Source organism: Scyliorhinus canicula, chromosome 14, assembly GCF_902713615.1.
Source record: "Scyliorhinus canicula chromosome 14, sScyCan1.1, whole genome shotgun sequence".
Classification (NCBI taxonomy): Eukaryota; Metazoa; Chordata; class Chondrichthyes; order Carcharhiniformes; family Scyliorhinidae; genus Scyliorhinus; species Scyliorhinus canicula.
The window spans coordinates 41,893,758-41,913,174 of record NC_052159.1 but is presented as its reverse complement, the minus strand read 5'-3'; the positions used below and the strand labels follow the sequence as shown (position 1 = coordinate 41,913,174).

At 41.3% G+C, this 19,417-nt stretch overlaps 1 protein-coding gene and 1 long non-coding RNA gene across 7 annotated transcripts in view; one reads left to right on the top strand and one right to left on the bottom strand.

The window, feature by feature from the left end:
- The window catches only part of pds5b (PDS5 cohesin associated factor B), a 251,107-nt gene that overhangs the window by 105,104 nt on the left and 126,586 nt on the right, over window positions 1–19,417 (top strand). For all 6 annotated transcript variants that reach the window (XR_005463248.1, XR_005463249.1, XM_038818808.1 and 3 more), the window contains one exon: window positions 12,483–12,577. Coding sequence is in view for 4 of the 6 variants with exons in the window: in XM_038818808.1 (XP_038674736.1) it covers window positions 12,483–12,577 (95 nt within the window). In the remaining 2 variants the exon portion in view is untranslated. The remainder of the gene's footprint in view (window positions 1–12,482; window positions 12,578–19,417) is intronic.
- On the bottom strand, window positions 1,328–7,471 carry LOC119977650. The gene is made up of 2 exons (XR_005463250.1): window positions 7,014–7,471; window positions 1,328–1,821 (listed from the first exon to the last, which is right to left on the bottom strand). It is a non-coding gene; the product is annotated as an uncharacterized LOC119977650 (long non-coding RNA).

Here is a 19,417-nt window from a genome sequence, read left to right as displayed (position 1 = left end):
TGCGAGGCGCTGTGAGCTGGGTCGAACCCAGGAGCGCGGTCTCCTGGCTTTCGCTAGCCATGCTGTGCTGTGGCAAGCTGCTTTTCCGGCGCAGTGTGGCTGGAGAATCTCGCCCATTGCCTCTAATTACTTACTGCCCACGGAACCACCTTTATGTGAACAAAATTCCATTAGCCCAACTTATAACGATGCTTTAATTGTGTCTTTGTAGCCACAAAGCCTAGCTGATTTGCAAACCAGGATTTAAAAAAGAACACTGCACCAGTCACGTACTAACCCAGGTTTTTGACCCTTACTGTACCAAATACATATACAATGGGCGCAATTCGGCGGACAAATGTTAGTCCGTTTTTGGGCAGTGTTATTGGGGTGATTCTCGGTGGCTGTAATACCTAGGGGAAAAAAAACCTACAATTCATCAGCACTTTGCTGTTCTTCTGGCCTCTTCTCCCCACTGAGGCCTGCTGGCGAGCTGATTCCCCCCACCCCCACCCCTGGCAGGGGCACCCTGGTGGTGCCAGGGTACCACCCTGCCCTTTCCCCCAACCACCCAGGAGTCTCCAATGGTTTGCGAGACCCTCCCTGCAGTGCCATTATGCCTGGTCCGCATTTGTGTGGACCAGTACTAAACTGCACTGGGTAACTATGGAGTCCAGGTATTTAAATTGGCCATTTGGCTAATTTAAATATGTTGACCTGGATTGCGCCCAGCAAGGGAGAGATCCAGCCTCCAGATCATTCTGGGCAGCGCAGGTCAATTGACTTGCGATTGGCCTGGTACGGAGCCTGATCTTTGGGGCCCTCGCACAATTAACCCGTTGTGCCCAGATCCGTGCTGGACGCAACAGGGTCGCTGAATCGTGCCCCATATATCTGAAGTGCCTACATTCATCACACTTTCTGAACAACATTTTTAAGATGGTGACTAAAGGACGGTAGACTGCCCCTGCCCTAGGTGATTCTACCATAAACAGAATATAATGAAAGACTAATGCAATATTTTTATCAAGTCTGGGACTATTGTGCATGATGTGAGATGTATTTAGTACTGAAGACATGATATGTACTGAAGACATGGAGTAGACTGGATGATAGTGGGCAGTCTTGGCTCAGTTCATGAGAGATGGGCTCATGGAATCTCCAAACTGCCTTTTCACTTACCTTGGTAATAAAAAACACATCTGCGACAAAATCCAAGATTTGGCCTTGGTTTAAAAAACAGTTGTGATGACTTTAGCCCGAACTATACAACATTCTAGAATCCTGTATCAGGCCACATAATGTGGCCTTGCATGAAATTAAAGGAAATTAACTTGAGTTTCAAATGGTTGTTTCATTTTGAATTTTTATTGTCTTCTGGAGGAACTGGATCTACAAGGGAGTCTTAAGGATATTGGGAACAGGCAGGAAAGTTAGTTAAGTTCACAATCCGATCAGCCAGAATCACACTGAATGGCGGAGCAGGCTTAATGGGCCAAAGGCTATGCCTGCTGGTATTTCTTACGTTTTTTTTGTAACTGTTAGTTATATGGCAACCTGAAGAGCCATTTGAATTCCCGCTAGTATCAGTAGGATCCTATAGTAGCTTTCTTGAAGCCCTTTTCTTTTAGATAGAGATTACAAGAAAGGTAATCCAGTATGCTTGCCTTGATTGAGAGCCAATTCATCGACTTCAGGAGGTAGTTTTTGAGGCATTGTTCTCGAAGACCATTGCTGACTCCTCTCCTGACAAACCGAAAGCAGCTTTTTTCATATTTGACATGATGCAATACGTCCACTAATTAGCAGATACAAGTCCTTCGGCTGGTTGAATGATATTTTCTGTACAGGTGGGTACAGTATGTTAGGTTTGCATATTAATTGTCATATTCACACAAATTTACCATAATATTCTCTGAATTCTTTTGACCATTAATGACGACACATTTTAGCCGTTCACCTTTTAACATCAAGGTGAGAGACTGATGCGCTCCTAGATACAAATGGAATGTTACTTCCATTGCCGCACTATTATTTCAGAGTTAATAGGGAACAGGAATTTTCTGTACAGTGTTCACTCCCTCATTTATCCCCTTCCCTATGTACAGTTTCAAGAAGAAGAATTCAGTAGCACCTGTTTTGGTTCTGATTATTTTAAACAGGGGATGTGAAGTACCTACACTCAGTGGAGGTAACGTAGTGGCAGTAGAAAAAAAAGAGCCATCAGCAAAGCAGAAATAGAGGCCAGGTGGATAATGTTCCTTTTTGAAAGTCAATCACACTAATAGCTATCATCACAAACCACCTAATAATTGAAGGGAAGTAATAGACAAAATTATAAATTGGGGATAACTTTGTTTTTAAAAAAAGAGAAAAATAATCATGGAGGATTTCGACAGTCCTGAAATTAATTGGCCAGGCAGACGGAATGGAATTTCTGCAATGTACACAGACTCCTTTCTGTAACAAGATTTACTACTGGATCAAGTAATAAGGAATTAATTAGAGCACGTAGGAGAAGTGAAGGAAGAACATCTGGGCACTTTTGATCATAATTAAGGAGGCACAGTGGTTAGCACTTCTGCCTCGTGTCTACGACCCCGGTTTGATCCTGACCCCCGGTCACTGTCCATGTTGAGTTTGCAAATTCTCACCGTGTCTGCATGGGTCCCGCCCCCACAAGCCAAAGATGTGCAGGGTAGGTGATTGGCCACGCTAACTTGCCCCTCAGTTGGGGCTGGTTTAGCACAGGGCTAAATAGCTGGCTTTTAAAGCAGACCAAGGCAGGCCAGCAGCACTATTCAATTCCCGTACCAGCCTCTCCGAACAGGTGCCGGAATGTGGCGACTAGGGGCTTTTCAAAGTAACTTCATTTGGAGCCTACTTGTGACAATAAGTGAATTTTTCTTTTCTTTTCATTTTTCAATTGGAAAAAATTATTTTTTGGAAATTGAGAAGGAAGACTGGGGTAATAAATTGGAGAATCATAAAATGGCTACAGCACAGAGGTGGCCATTCGCACCATCTCTGATCCCCAGAAGGAGCAATTCACCCAGTATCCTCTAAACAATCATTTTTATTAGGTGATGCGGTCAGACAGTAACATTACAGTCTGGATTGGTGCTGATTTTGTTTTTTTTTTGGTTTCCTTCTTTAGGTGGTTTAATATAGCACAAGTACCAATTACTTTATGTATGATTAAGTCTTTTATCTTGGTATCTGTGAGCCTTGTCTTGGAATTCCATTTCTTTTAAACTCATTTTCTAAAAAGATATTTTTGTTAATATGTTATAAATGAATATCCTCCCATACTCCATTTCTAAAAATGTTAACTCTTCGGCACATGGTTACTGGTTGGGAGTGAATCTCACATCTGCAACCTGTTCTTAAAAATCAATTGTAAGCGATCAGCACTCACCAGTATTCTTTGGTTTTATTCTACCAAGCACCATGACGACCATTGGATAGAGTGGCCCCTCTGGTTTTTTTTTTTAAATTTAGATTAGCCAATTATTTTTTCCAATTAAGGGGCAATTTAGCATGGCCAATCCACCTACTCTGCACATTTTTGGGTTGTGGGGGCGAAACCCACGCAGACACGGGGAGAATGTGCAAACTCCACACGGACAGTGACCCGAGCCGGGATCGAACCTGGGACCTCAGCGCCATGAGGCGGTTGTGCTAACCACTAGGCCACCGTGCTGCCCTATGGCCCCTCTGTTTAATGACATCCGCAAATTCATCCAGGCTCTGTAACCAAATAAAGGTGAAAGGTCAGCCAAGAACCCGAGGCCCAACTGTGCAACTGTTTGCTGGGCCTGGCTGGCATGAGGTTTAGTGGCAGCTCCCCTGAGCTTTGCTCCCGGCCTCATCAACTGAGTTTCCAGCTGGCCCCCCGTTTACTCTTTTTGGTTTTGGCTTCTTCGCGATGCAATAATGGTGCAGCCAAAAGTCACCTGAATGGTGCAGCAGGAATGGCTAGAAAAATTAATCCTGCTCCTCTGATCTCTGGCTCCTTCCCTCCATTCACGGGGATTCCCTCCATGGGGATTAATGGGTGTTTCTCTGGTTGGCAATCATTAGCTCGTGGTGTCCCTCAGGGATCAGTGTTGGGCCCACAATTGTTCACAATTTACATAGATGATTTGGAGTTGGGGACCAAGGACAATGTGCCCAAGTTTGCAGACGACAGTAAGATGAGTGGTAAAGCAAAAAGTGCAGAGGATACCAGAAGTCTGCAGAGGGATTTAGATAGGTTAAGTGAATGGGCTAGGGTCTGGCAGATGGAATACAATGTTGACAAATGTGAGCTTATCCATTTTGGTAGGAATAACAGCAAAAGGGATTATTATTTAAATGATAAAATATTAAAACATGCTGCTGTGCAGAGAGACTTGGGTGTGCTAGTGCATGAGTTGCAAAAAGTTGGTTAACAGGTGATTAAGAAGGCAAATGGAATTTTGTCCTTCATTGCTGGAGGGATGGAGTTTAAGACTAGGGAGGTTATGCTGCGATTGTATAAGGTGTCAGTGAGGCCACACCTGGAGTATTGTGTTCATGTTTGGTCGCCTTACCTGAGAAAGGACGTACTGGTACTGGAGGGTGTGCAGAGGAGATTCACTATGTTAATCCCAGATCTGAAGGGGTTGGATTACGAGGCGAGGTTGAGCAGACTGGGACTGTACTCGTTGGAATTTAGAAGGATGAGGGGGGATCTTCTAGAAACATATAAAATTATGAAGGGAATAGATAGGATAGATGCGGGCAGGTTCTTTCCACTGGTGGGTGAAAGCAGAACTAGGGGGCATAGCCTCAAAATAAGGGGAAGTAGATTTAGGGCTGAGTTTAGGAGGAACTTCTTCACCCAAAGGGTTGTGAAACTATGGAATTCCTTGCCCAGTGAAGGAGTTGAGGCTCCTTCATTAAATATTTTTAAGATAAAGATAGATAGTTATTTGAAGAATAAAGGGATTAAGGGTTTTGGTGTTCAGGCTGGAAAGTGGAGCTGAGTCCACAAAAGATCAGCCATGATCTCATTGAATGGTGGAGCAGGCTCGAGGGGCCAGATGGCCCACTCCTGCTCCTAATTCTTATGTTCTTAATTGTAGGGCAAACCTGCCGCAGGTGGGAGCGGAGAATCTGGCGGAAACTAAAAGGTCAAACCTTCTTGTATCAAGTAGCAATTCTGTTAATGGTGGGTTGGTCTTTCTGCTGGTTGGTGTCATCAGTGGTATTAACATCCATTTGCACCTCATGAATGCTCATTAAAACAACAGTGGTATCTCTTCTCTTCTCTTTCCCCCCCAGTACTCCAGTTCATTGAGGGGGAGGTGGGGGGGTTAACTATTGACCAGAAACACTGGTGAAGTAGGTCAGAGGTTGGAAATTTTGTGGCAAGTAACTCTGCACTTGACTCCCCAAAGCCTGTCCACTATCTACAAGACACAAGTTTGATCACGTGATGAAATACTCTTTCCTGGATGGGTGGTTCAGCAGCCTTGATACCCGACAGGGCTAATCGGTCTGCTCAAGCGACACATTATCCATCAACTTAAAATTGTCTGCCTCCACCACCAATGCACATTGGCAAAATGCGTACCATATACAAGATACACTGCATCAGATTGCCATGCCGCCTTTGATAATGGCTTTGAAACCTGTGATCTACAAGGCAGCAGATGCAATGGGACACCACTGGAAGTTCCCATCCTGACCTGGAACTATACTATCGTTCCTTCACTACCATTCTGTCAGTCTTGGAACTGTCTATCTGACAGCACTGTGGATGTACTGACACTAATAAGGAAAATGGCTCAACATCACCTTTTTCAAGGGCAATTAAATATGAACTATAATTGCTTGCATATTGCTCAGCAACGTTCATGTCTCATAAAGAAAAAAATTGTGTCCATGTGAGGTAACAAAAAGGAAAATCTTGCTTGATCAACTTCATTCAATTCTTGGAGAGGTAACAAAGCAAAAATGCGTGATGTAGTAAACGTAGCACATCTTCGATTTCTGAAAGCGCAAATGGTGCCACATACTGGACTACCAAGTAAGGTCAGAGCATGCAGCGTTAGAGGACAAGTCGCAGATTAGGAAAAACAACTGAATGCTAGATGAAAAGCGGGAGTAGGGGTAAGTGCATGAGATCCCACAAGGATCATAGAATTTACAGTGCAGAAGGAGGCCATTCAGCCCATCGAGACTGCACCGGTCCTTGGAAAGGGCACCTATTTAAACCTATGCCTCCATCGCATAAATGCAGTGACCCCACCTAACCTTTTGGACAGTAAGGGCAATTGAGCTTGGCCAATCCACCTAACCTGCACACCTTTGGACTGTGGGAGGAAACTGAAGCACCCGGAGGAAACCACACAGACACTGGGAGAAAGTGCAGACTCCACACAGATGATCACCCAAGGTGGGAATTAAACCTAGATCCCTGGAGCTGTGAGGCACCAGTGCTAACCACTTTACCACCCTGCTGCCCACCATGCTAGGACTACTTGTTCATAATTTATATTAAAAGTTTAGACAAAATTCAAACACTATTTAAATTTGTGGGTGACCCCCAAATTATTGGGGGAGCAGTCAATAGGAAGGCTGCAGAAAATTGCAGGATATTAATAAACTTGTAGAATGGGCATCTAATTTGAGAAAAATAATTTCAATATAGATAATGGAGATATTAAAAAAAAAAAATAAGGCCACATTACCAAGAAAATAATCTAAAAAGGGGAAGAGGATTAAAGGGAGCTGAAAATGCAACCACAAATTAACATTTAAAAATAATAATTCGGGTTAATAAAGTCAGTTTTATTTTAGTTTTAAAATGGGGTGAAACCAGCCCAATTTCTAAAGGGATAGAATTAAAAAGTAGAGAAGTTATGCAAAACATTTATCATACCTTGGTCAATCTTGGAGTACTCCTATATAGTTCTGGTCACTATTATAACAAGATCTAGACCTATAGGCGAGGGTATAAAAATGATTTACAAGAATGAATAAGCCGGTTCTGGCTCAGCAGTCACCTGAAAGTTTTTTGATACAACAGTGACCTGTTTTTCATAATTTTAGGCAGAGCGTTACCACTTGAAAAAGAGCAAAGATAATCGGCAAGAAATCAAATTGGAAATTCGGAAGCCAACCTCTATACCTCAAATGTGATATGAATGTGAAACTTGCTACTTTAGAGAGTAATGGCGAATATTGCAGCTGTATTTAAGGGGAAGCTAGATAAGCATATGTGAGATAGGAAACGGAAGGCTCTGCTGACGGATGAAGGGTGGGAGGCGGTTTAAGCGGAGCCTAGGCACTGGCTTGGACTGCTGTGCTGTATTTTCTGTGTAATCATATCTGACGTTTTGCAGCAGTTTTTGATACTTTGAAGAACCACTTTTTAAAGCATTCTACTTTCATCTGAACAGTTGTCCTTCCCTTTTTCGTAGTTGCATTAACATGTGCATGATTAATTTAGGAGCAGCTGGCTGACTTTAGCTTGAACAAAAATGAAATGCTGTAGATGCTGGAAATCTGAAAATAAAATAGAAAAATGCTGATGAAACCCAACAGGGCACATAGTGTTTGTAGAGAGAGCTAGCAATTTGGGTCAAGTGACCTTTCATTACAACAGGAAGATGTTGAAGATGACTGGAAGGATGTGATCACACTGCAGAGGGTACAGAAGTGATTCACAAGATTTTGCCAGGAATGAAGGAGTTCAGTTGTGAGGAAAGATTGGATAGTCCGTTAAAGCCGTGCTTGTCAGGTGAATTGATCATTCTGAATTCTTGGGAGTGTGGCGACCAGGGGATTCTCACATTAACTTCATTGCAAAGTTAATGTAAGCCTACTTGTGACACTAATAAAGATTATTATTATTATTAGCTTTCTCTGTACAAACAGGAGATTTGAATTGGGATGTATAAAGTTGAGGGGCTGCGAGAGAGAGTGGATAGGAATGTCTTATTTCTATTAGCAGAAACATCAAAATCTAGGGTATGGGATTTTAAGTAATTGGAATTAAGGAGGAATTATTTCATCTGGAATTCATGCCTGATCATCCAGATCAGCAACTAATAAATACAGATTTGAAAGATAGAGTAAGGAGTCTGAAATTATATTTTTAATACAAAAGGTTATAAGAATGTGGAACCCTTTAGTGCAGATGCCTATTGAGGCTGAATTGATCTTGGCATTTAGGAGGGAAGTGGATTATCAAGTTGAGAGGAAACAAAAAAAGGCACAGGAAAAAGGGATTATAGGTGATGACATCAGCTGGAATTGGCAAAGCCTGCTCAGAAAGTGAATATATTAATACTGATTATTGAGTCTGTTTTTTAAAAACAAAAGTCAGGAAAAATGGATACATTGCTAAACTTCATTTTTATTTTACCATAGCTTGTGTGAATATAGAGAAGTGTTCCTTGTGTATGACCAGTTTGTTCATGTAATTTGATCTTTTTAGCATGTGTGAGCTGTCAAACCAGCTGGACCAGCCATTATGTTGAGAAAATTGTAATTTGAAATGAATGCTAAATCTGTGTTCTCACTTTCAGGATTTCTTTTCCCCCGCCCTACACCCTCTTTTTTTTTTTTCTCTCTCTCTCTCCTGTGCCCCCTTCTCCCGCAACCGAATCTGTAGCCCAATTCTTTATTATATAGAAGGCGAGGGTGGAAATTGACAGGATTTGTGGTGAAGGTGATGGGTGATACGATTTTTAATGATCTCTTGGTAGTTTGCTGCATATTTCTATTTAAGCCGCAAGTAAGAGTTGGGGGTTCGGGGTGGGTGGGGACGGCTCTTATGAGGGAAGATGTGGAAAGTTAATGAGACAGGACAAGGCAGTAGTCGAGGAATGATCATAATGGATGATAACCAGACTTTGATGGGAAATGACAGAATGCACCTTCAAATAAGGTCTGAGTAGGGGGAAAAAAGTAATGAATGCAGCAAAAGCTATACAAAAATAAAATTGATAGCATAAATAGAAGTAAATGGGTATGATTTAACAGCCATTGCAAAGTAACCTTGAATATTCAGGTCCCAGCTGTGGTATTTGACATTTCGAAAGAATAGGAAAGAAAGGAGGTGCAGTAGCTCTGTTAAAGAATGAAATCCATACAGTAGTGAGAAACTATTTTGGCTTTGAAGATCCAATTGGTGGAATCTATAATAGTGAAGGTGGAAAAAAAAAATCAAAGATAAGAAGTCACTGTTGGGATTAGTTTATATGCCTTCCAGCAGTAGCTACATTGTAGGACGGAATATAACTCAAGAAATAATGGGGTTGAGAGTTATTTTAATCTTATAAATCGAACAAATCAAATTGACAATGATAATCCCGAGGGTGAGTTTATATAATGTATTTGGAGCAATTTCTTAAAACAGTATATTCGGGAGCCAACAGGGACTGGACTATTTTAGACCTGGCCATAAGTAATGAGACATGATTAATAAGTGATATCGAAAAGGATCGTTCAGGTAAGAATGATCATAACCTGACAGAATTTGACATTTAGTTTGAGGGTGAGAAACTTGGATCCCAAACTAGTGCCTTAAACTTAAATGAAGACACGCATATGAAGATTGACTTGGCCACAGTGGACTGGGAAAAAAAGTAAAAGACGAGACGATTGATCAGCAAAAGTAGACATTTAAGGATATATTTCACATCTCTAAACTAAGATGTACTCAATTGAGAAAGAAAGACACTTTGAGAAGAATGTACCGTCCATAGCTATCTAAGTTAAGGATGGTATCAAATTGAAAGAAGAGGGATGCAATGCTCTGAAAATTAGTGGTAGGCCAGAAGATTGGGTACATTTTAGAAACTATCAAAGGATGACTTCAAAATATAAAATGAGTAAACCAGCAATAAATATTAAAAACAGACTGTAAATGCGTATACAAGTATGTAAAAAGGAACGGTGCACACTTTTGGGGATTGGATGGGGTTGGGGTGGGGGGGGGAATATATATGTCAGTGGTGGCTATAGGCAATTCCTGATTCCTTTTTTCTTTTTTTCGTTCTCCTTGGGAGGTTTTGTTTTATTTGATGCTATTATTGTCATGTGGGCCGTTGTTTGGGGGGTTAGTGGGAGGATGGGATCGTTGTTGTTAATAAGGCGATTGACATTGTATTCGTTACCGTTTACTGTTTGTTGGTGGGGTGTAAATTTTAGAGAAAATGTGAAAATGGAGAATAAAATATTTTTTTAAAAAAGGAACAGTGCACTTAAAATAAATGTTGATTCCTTGGGGGATGAGAATTCATAATGGGGAAACTAGGAAATAGCAGAGCCTTTGAATGTGTATTTAATATCGGTCTTCACAGCATACAAAGAATAATAGAAAATCAAGGGGCAAAAAGCAGCGAGGAATTTAAACAGGTAGTGACGAATTTAAGACATCACGATCACTAAGTAACACTAATGAGTCTAAAGGTTGATGGGGGCCCCCCGGATCCAATAAAGTGACTGCACAGATAAAGAATTAATTGGTTGTAATCTTCCAATATTCCCTCTATTCCCTAATCTTCCAATATTCCCTAGACACAAATGTAGTCAGAAAGTAGGAGACTATAAGCTTGTTAGCCTAACATCTGTCATTGGAAGGCATTATTAAGGAAATAAGTGACAGGGGCTTCAGAAAATCAGAATACAATCCAACAGTGTTGATGTGCCTCTCATGAAAGGGAAATGGTGTTTGACAAATTTAATAGAATTATTTTTTGAGGCTGTTATGAACAGGATGGATGGATCGTAGATGTGATGTTTTTGGATTTCCCAAAGACATTCAGTAATATGTTACATAAGACATTACTGCCCAAGAGAAGAGCTCTTGGTGTTGGCGATCTTAACATGGATAGAGGATTGGTTAACATAATTGGAAATAGTGAATAATTTTCAGCTTGATAATATGGAACTAGTGGAGTGCCACAGGGATCCTTGCTGGAGCCTGAACTAGATAGGATCTATATTAATGACTTGGCCGGTGGGGTTCAGTGTATTTTAGCCCAATTTACTGATGCCAAGATGGTTAGAAAAACGAGCTGTGAAGAGGATGCAAATAATCTGCAAGAGAGATACGCACATGGGTTAAGTGAGTAGGCAAAAATGTGGCAATGGAGTATAATGTGGGAAAATGTGAGGTTGTCCACTTTGTGAAGAATAGAAGTGCAGAATCTTATTTAAATGGAAGGAGACTGCAGGATACTGCTGTACAAAGGGATCTGGTGTTCTTTTACAGGAATCGGAAAAAGTTAGATGCAGGAACATCTAAGTAGTTTGGGGGGTGAATATGCAATGCTGCCTTTATTTCAAGGTGGATGTTGTGTAACATGCGGATGTCTTGTTGCAGTTGGACAGAATATTGACGGGACCACACCTGGAGTACTGCATACAGTTATGCTGGTCTTTATTTAGGGTGGGGTGTACATGTGTGGAAGACGTTCAGAGAAAGTTTACTTGGCCTAGTCGTGGGATGAGGGGTTTGTACTGTGAAGAAAGTTGAGAAGTTTGGGCATATTGGAGTTTAGAAGAATGAGAGTCGGTATTATTGAAACCGACAAGATCTTGCAGGACCGTTGCAGGGTAGGTGCCAAGAGGTTGTTGTTTTCCTCTGATAGGAATCTAAAGAGGGCAAAGTTTTGAAATAAGGGGTCTCCCATTTAGGATTGGGAAGAGAGAATTTCTTCGGAGGCTCTACAATTTTGGGAATTCCCTTCTCCGAGAGCAGAGGAGGCTAGGTCATTGAGTATATTCACAGCTGCGTTCGACAGATTTTTGACCTGCAAAGGGAGTCTACAATTATGGGGGTGAGGCAGAAAAGTGGAATTAAGGCTGTAAACAAATCAGCCATGACTTAATGAATGGCAGTGCATGTTCACGGGGACAAGTCGCCTGCACCTATTTCCTATATTCTGAAGACTCGCAGTTAGATTCTCGCCTCAGCAATTTGACAAATGCTTGCTTTTTTTCTAAAGGGAGAATTAAATTATAAAGTTATTGATGAATTAATTTAATACATTTTGGTGTTTGGAAGAGATGGTAGTGAATTGGTTGACTATGGAAGAATTTTGAGTTAAATAATATTTTCCATATTTAACCTTGGAGTCTTCAAAGTCTTCCTTCCCTTGTTTTCATTCAAATTTTCAAAAATATATTTAGGATGAAAGCAAAGAAAGAATGCAGATTTGCAAGTGTCAAATATATTAGCTGAAGCACTTGCTAAATGGGCATTCATGAGATAGAAAAGGGAATTTGGGATAGATGCTCCAACTGGTAATTGGGGAGTTGCAGTCAATTGTTGTGCTACACACCAAAACTTTGCCACACTTACCTTATTCGGATCTGAGTATTTATTCTTCTGATTGTAGTGGTTCCAGTGGATAACTTAAAATATTACCTGATGTCATGAAGATGTTCATTACATAGATTTTCCATTTAAGAAATTCAGTTTCTATCCTCCCCATTATTACTGCAATTCTTCCTTGTAGATTCAATGACATCCATGTTCCTATCCGCCTTGAATGTGTAAAGTTTGCGAGTCACTGCCTTGTGAACCACCCAGATTTAGCTAAAGACCTTACTGGTAAGTATCTAGTTGACTTTCATTTGTAAATAATGTATTGCTTTCTTGACTAATAGATTAAATATAATTCCACTTGTTTTTACTTATACCACCATTATATTGGAGGACTGAATCTTTGTGATATCGGGTAACAATATAACATTCAACAATGAGCTTTAAAACATGAAGCAAAATAATGTATTGACTTGTAATTGAACTTAATGTGATTAATTGCATACAAAGTGAAAGGGGATGCATTACAAAAATTGGCAAAATGAAATGAGTTTGATGTATAACTGTTGCTAACGATGTTAAGTAACAACAAGAAATTGCATTTATATTAGCCCTTTAATGTAAAATTAAACCTCCAGGTAGTTCACTGAGGCAATCATGAAATGAAATAGAAGGGTTGGCTAAGTTGGGTGAGCTTTAAAGAATGAGAGTATGGCAGATGGCTATATAAAAGATTTTAAGAATATCGGAGCTAGGTCGAGATGGCTGAAGGTTGAAGGGGAGGAACTTCAAAATAAGCCAGAGGAACGCAGAGTTCTGCAGTGATTACAGGTCTACATAGAACATAGAACAGTACAGCACAGAACAGGCCCTTCGGCCCTCAATGTTGTGCCGAGACATGATCACCCTACTCAAACCCACGTATCCACCCTACACCTGTAACCCAACAACCCCCCCTTAACCTTACTTTTATTAGGACACTACGGGCAATTTAGCATGGCCAATCCACCTAACCCGCACATCTTTGGACTGTGGGAGGAAACCGGAGCACCCGGAGGAAACCCACGCACACAGGGGGAGGACGTGCAGACTCCACACAGACAGTGACCCAGCCGGGAATCGAACCTGGGACCCTGGAGCTGTGAAGCATTTATGCTAACCACCATGCTACCCTGCTGCCCCTAGAGATTATGCAGATCTCTAAATCTAAGAGATTATGCAGATGGGGGGGACCATAAACAAATGTAAATACATAGATGACCATTTTAAATTTGAAGTTTGCAAATCTGGGAGCAATTGTAACCAAATTGCTGAATGGGCAGGACTGTGTCCCGTGGGCTACAGATAGCCAAATGAGGGTAGTATTGATATCATTGCTTCTGTAACTGATGAGGATTTTGGCAGAAAATGGGCAGAGTTGAATTGTGTCATTGATATGAAGGTAGTCTTTGTGGTGGTAATGTGGGCTCAGGAGCTTATTGGTAAAATGGTCAGTTTTCAGACAGTCTGGTTAAGCAGGAGATGGTGATTGGTGAAAAGGGATACAATTTGTGCTGGGCTGAAACCATGGGTATGGTGTTGCCAATATTTAACTGGACAAAATTGGCATACAGTAATTGATGAACTGCAGTTAAATGACCTAGGAACTGAGGCAGTGCACAAACAAACATCGGTGTGGTACAGCTGGGCGATCCACCTGTGTGGTAGCTGACACAATGTCCAGTGTGAAGTTGAGTCCTTGCAAGTGGATGAGGAGGGCACTCGATACATCCTTGAGGATTTTTGAAGGTGACCTAGGGATGGGAATAAACAGCCATTTACTGGTTGGTGGTGGTTTGATTAAAGTTGGTGAAAGTTTAAGAATGGAAGCATGCGAGAGCAGTTCTGTTGAGCTGGGCACTGGAGGCAAAGTATTGCGAGAATGTTGTGGTTGGGCAAAGAACAGTTGTAAATCAATTGAGGAGAACAAGGCGGGAACATACACCACAGTTGGGGTGATGTCATTTGTGATTTGGGCTAGTGCTGTTTCAGTGCTTTAACAGTGTTGGAAATCCAACTGGGAGAGATTCAGACATGGAGCTGTGGGAAAGATGGGCATGACTTTGAGTGATGACAATGTGCAAGTGCTGGATTATGTCTTCTGGAAATTTGGCAGATTGTTCGAACAACTGATTCTAATCTTATTCTAGATCTTGGTGAAAGGACATTTAGATTATTCTGTCCAATGCTGAGTTCCCAGCCTTAAAAGCACAAAATTCTGTGCAAGTATGCATGGTTTGTGATCTTAATTATGAAGAGAGACTCTCCGAACTGATTTGGGGTTTGATTGGATAAAACATTGAGAAGGATAATCTGGGGCCTCAAAGGACTGCACAACATCGACAATGTTGGTTTTAATTTAGTCTGACAGTAAGGCTTGAGTATACAAGTACAAAATCAAATCTGCTTCAAGGAGGATGATAAATTTTAAGAACACTCCAAAGGTTGTGGGAACACGCAACTCATAGCGTAAAAAAAAAATATTGGCTTAAGTAAAATTTTAATTGAAAGGATATAGAAGTTTTCACAGCAGTTTAAAGGTCCTTTGCTGCTGGAATCAAGGAAATTTCATGTGTTGATGGTGGAAAGAAATTCTACAGAACTTTCCGTAAGGAAATTAAGACCAGGCCATTTGCTTCCACAGACCACAAAATATAATCCATTGTGAATTCAAGCAATCTATTAAGAAGATATTTTATTTCACAAGGTATGATTATTTCAAGATAATTTTGAGGCTTTAGTAATTGGAGACCAATACAATAGATGAAAATTAAGTTTCTTGCATCACCAAACATAGTGAGAACTTTTGAATTTATAAATAGTCTAAGAATGAAACTCCAACAATTCTCTTCTTCCATTAAAAAAAAATCAACATTAGCATTAAGATTACTTGGTATTTTGTGCCTCCATGCTTGAAGCAATTATTTGATGTCATGGTGCTGTGCTGCTCTAAGGTAGCGACTCCGCAAACAAAAGACAAAATGCAGTTCAAAAGATCTGATATTGCTGGTAGCATAAAAGCACAAGTGATTTTATAACAAACATCAATGCAATATTTTTTTTTTCAACTTACTGTTCGCATAGTGAAATCCAAGTGACTCAAACACTAAAGCAGCTGGATGCTTTTAATTTTGATGAATTAAAAGTCCTTAAAATCAAGAGGTCGCTGCATCTTTTTTTTCGGCAAACGATTCTGTATTTCTGTAATGGCTTAATTCACAATTTCATAAATATATCTATTATTTCTGTTGCACTTTCACCTGGCTCAAATGTAATTCATAACACTAGTTACAATTGAACAGCTGAAGAGTACAACACATTAAAGTAAGCAAATCGGCTATTTAAACTTCCAATGATAAAGTACTAAGGATATATGAAAAATAATCGAGGAATAATCTGATTGTTCCTTGGGGATACGCTCCACGCATCATAATAATATAATTCCTCATGAACAGTGACATAAGAAATTGAGATTTAAAATATATTTGCTCTCTGAACATGGACAGGACTGCCAATGTTGCATTTCTTGTCTGTTCCTGAGTTACCTTCAAATAGTGGGCCTTCTGTTTGAACTACATACGAACAAATGAATTGGGAGCAGGCCACTTGGCCCCTGCTCTACCATTCCATAAGATCATGGCTGATCTGATTGTAACCTCAACCTCTCATTCCTGCCTACTCCCAATAACGTTTCACCCCCTTGTTAATCATGAATCCATGGAGCTCAACCTTAAAATACATATTCAAAGACTCTGCTTCCACTGCCTTTTGAGGAAGAGCGTTCCAGAGACTCATGACCCTCCGAGAAAACATTCTCATCTCTGTCTTAAATGAGTGATCCTTTTTTAAAAATAAATTTAGTGTACCCAATTATTTTTTTCCAATTAAGGGGCAATTTAGCGTGGCCAATCCACCGAGCTTGCACATCTTTGGGTTGTGGGGGCGAAACCTACGCAAATAAGGGGCGAATGTGCAAACTCCACATGGACAGTGAACCAGAGCTGGGATCGAACCTGGGACCTGAGCGCTGTGAGGCTGCAGGGCTAACCCACTGCGCCACCGTGCTGCCCCATGATCCCTTATTTTTAAACCGTGACTCCGATTTCTCTGATAAGAGGAAGCACCCTCTCCACGTTCACCCTCACAGGATCTTAAAGGTTTTGATCAAGTTACCTCTAACTCCTCTAAAATCGCCCATCCTCATAAACCACCTGCCCATTTCTGTTATTTAGTCTAGCAAACCTTCTCTGTATTGCTTCAAATGCACTTGGAACCAAGACCAGTACTACACACAGTGCTCCAGATGCGACGTCGCCAATGTCCTGTCCAAACTGAAGCACGAACTCCTTAGTTTTGTAATCAATTCTTCTCAATAAACAATAACATTCTATTAACTTTCCTGATTACTTGCTGTACCTGTAACTAAGACACCCAGATTCCTCTGCATCTCAAGAGCTCTGCAATCTCTCACCGTTTTAGATGATATGCTTCTCTTTCATTCTTCCTGCCAAAATAGACAATTTCACATTTGCCCATTTTATAATCCATTTACCAGATTTATGCCCATTCACTTAATGTCCTCTTCACAATTTACTTCCCTACCTATTTTTCTGTTGTCAGCAAATTTGGCAGACATACCTTCAGTCCCTTCATCCAAGTCATTTATAAAAAGTTGAGGCCCCAGCACTGATCCCTGTTGCACATCCTGCTAACAAACAAAGAGCCATTTATGCCAATTCTGTTTCTTGTCAGATTTCCAGAAAACATTCGATAAGGTGTTTATATTAAAGGTTATTATGTAGGGATAGCATATTGGCATGAATTGAACAGTTCCCCTTTATCAACGGCTCATGTGACTCCTTCATAAAACTCCATTAATTGATTATAATAATCTTTATTAGTGTCACAAGTAGGCTTACATTAACACTGAAAATTCCCTAGTCGCTACATTCCGGCACCTGATCAGGTACACTGAGGGAGAATTCATAATGCCCAATTCACTAACAAGTACGTCTTTCGGGACTTATGCCGTACGTCATTTGCCTTTGACGAAACCCTGTTGACTCTGCCTGATTGCCATGAATTTTTCCAAGTGCCCTGCTACAACAGAGAAAATGTTAGAAGCCATTATGAAATGAAAATCGCTTATTGTCACGAGTAGGCTTCACTGAAATTACTGTGAAAAGCCCCTAGTCGCCACATTCCGGCGCCTGTCCGGGGAGGCTGGTACGGGAATCGAACCGTGCTGCTGGCCTGCTTGGTCTGATGACAGATGTTATCTAACTGGCTATAGTCACCTGCTTTCTGTCTCCCTCCCTTTTTGGATGAAGGAGTTACATTTGTTATCTTCCAATCTGATGGAACATTCCCCGAATCTAGCGAAGTTTGCAAAAATTAAAACCAATGCATCCACTATCTCATTAGCCACCTCTTTCAAGACATGGGAGTGAAGTCCATCCAGACCCGGATTTGTCAGCCCACAGTCCAAACAATTCACCTAATATCACTTCCCTGGCGAGAAAATTAAGTTCTTCCGTTTACAGCTTTTTCAGGGATGTTCCTTGCGACTTTTTTCGTGAAGGTGATGCACAATATCTGTTTAATTCAGCCCTACTTTCCATTACAGGGGCAGCACGGTAGCATAGTGGATAGCGCTGTGGCTTCACAGTGCCAGGGTCCCAGGTTTGATTCCCTGCTGGGGCACTGTCTGTATGGACTCCACATGTTCTTTCCATATCTGCGTGGGTTTCCTCCGGGTGCTCCGGTTTCCTCCCACGGTCCAAAGACGTGCAGGTTAGGTGGATTGGCCATGCTAAATTGCCCTTGTCCAACAAAAGTTAGGGGTTAATGCGTTACGGGGATAGGGTGGAAGTGAGGGCGTAAGTGGGTATGTGCATACTCGATGGGCCGAATGGCTTCCTTCTGTACAGTATGTTTTATTAGTAATTCATCAGACACACTTTCTATACGACCAACACTAACCGTTGTTCACTGTTTTCTTATTTATGTACCTATAGAAACTCAACTATCTGCCATTCTATTACAAGCTAGCTTCCTGTTGTATTCTAGTTTTGCCCTCCTTATCAATCTTCTTGTCATTCTTTAAAAACAAAGAAAATAGGTGCAGGAATAGGCCATTTGGCCCTTCAAGCCTGCGCCATCATTCAATATGATCATAGCTGATCATGCAAATTCAGTATCCCACTTCCGCTTTCTCTCCATACCCCTTGATCCCTTTAGCTGCAACGACCACATCCAGCTCCCTCTTGAATATATCCAACAAACTGGCCCCAACAGATTTCTGTGATAGAGAACTGGCCCTAACAGCTCTCTGTGGTAGAGAATTCCAGAAGTTCAAACTCCCTGAGCGAAGTTCTTCCTCCTGCAGCAGAGGGCAGTAGAGCGGAGTTGCTGATTGGCTGTTGCGGGGAAAATTTGCATCAGTGCATTGTGGTCACTGCATCCAGAACGTGTACCTGAGCAAGACACCCTCCGTGTTCAAGTGAAGGCAAGCATCCAGCAGAGGGCAATGGAGCGGAGCTGCTGATTGTCTGTTGTAGGGAACATTTGCATCAGTGCATTGCGGTCACCGTATCTTGAAGGTGGTTTGTGGAGGAGCTGTTGTCAAGTGACAGTTAAACCCCAAATACTACTTCAGTGTTTCCCTCCCTACCTCCTCCTCTAACCAAAAAAAAAACAATCACTGTAAGGATCCCAGCCGAGTGAAGATAAAGAGGGAGACTTGAGGGCAGGTAGAAGTAGAAAGAAGTTGAACCGTGACGTCACAGCCTGCAGGTAAGTGATTGACTGGTAAGTAGTTTTTCTTTTCCCGGAGGTGTTATCGTGCGGGGCGCAGTGGTTGCTGACTGAGTGCTTGCTGAGAAGGGGAGTAAATTTTTAAAAAACTTAGTGTTGGGAGTTTCCAGCTGAATCCGATCGGAGTGAGGACAGAGTGACTGCTGGGTAAGTAATAAAGATTTAAATTGTTTGCGCAGGCCCATAACAGCTGATTGCTGTTCTTGTCTGGGGCGCAGTCGTTGCTGGTTGTTTTATTTTTACATGTATTTAAGTTGGGCGGTTCCTAAACCC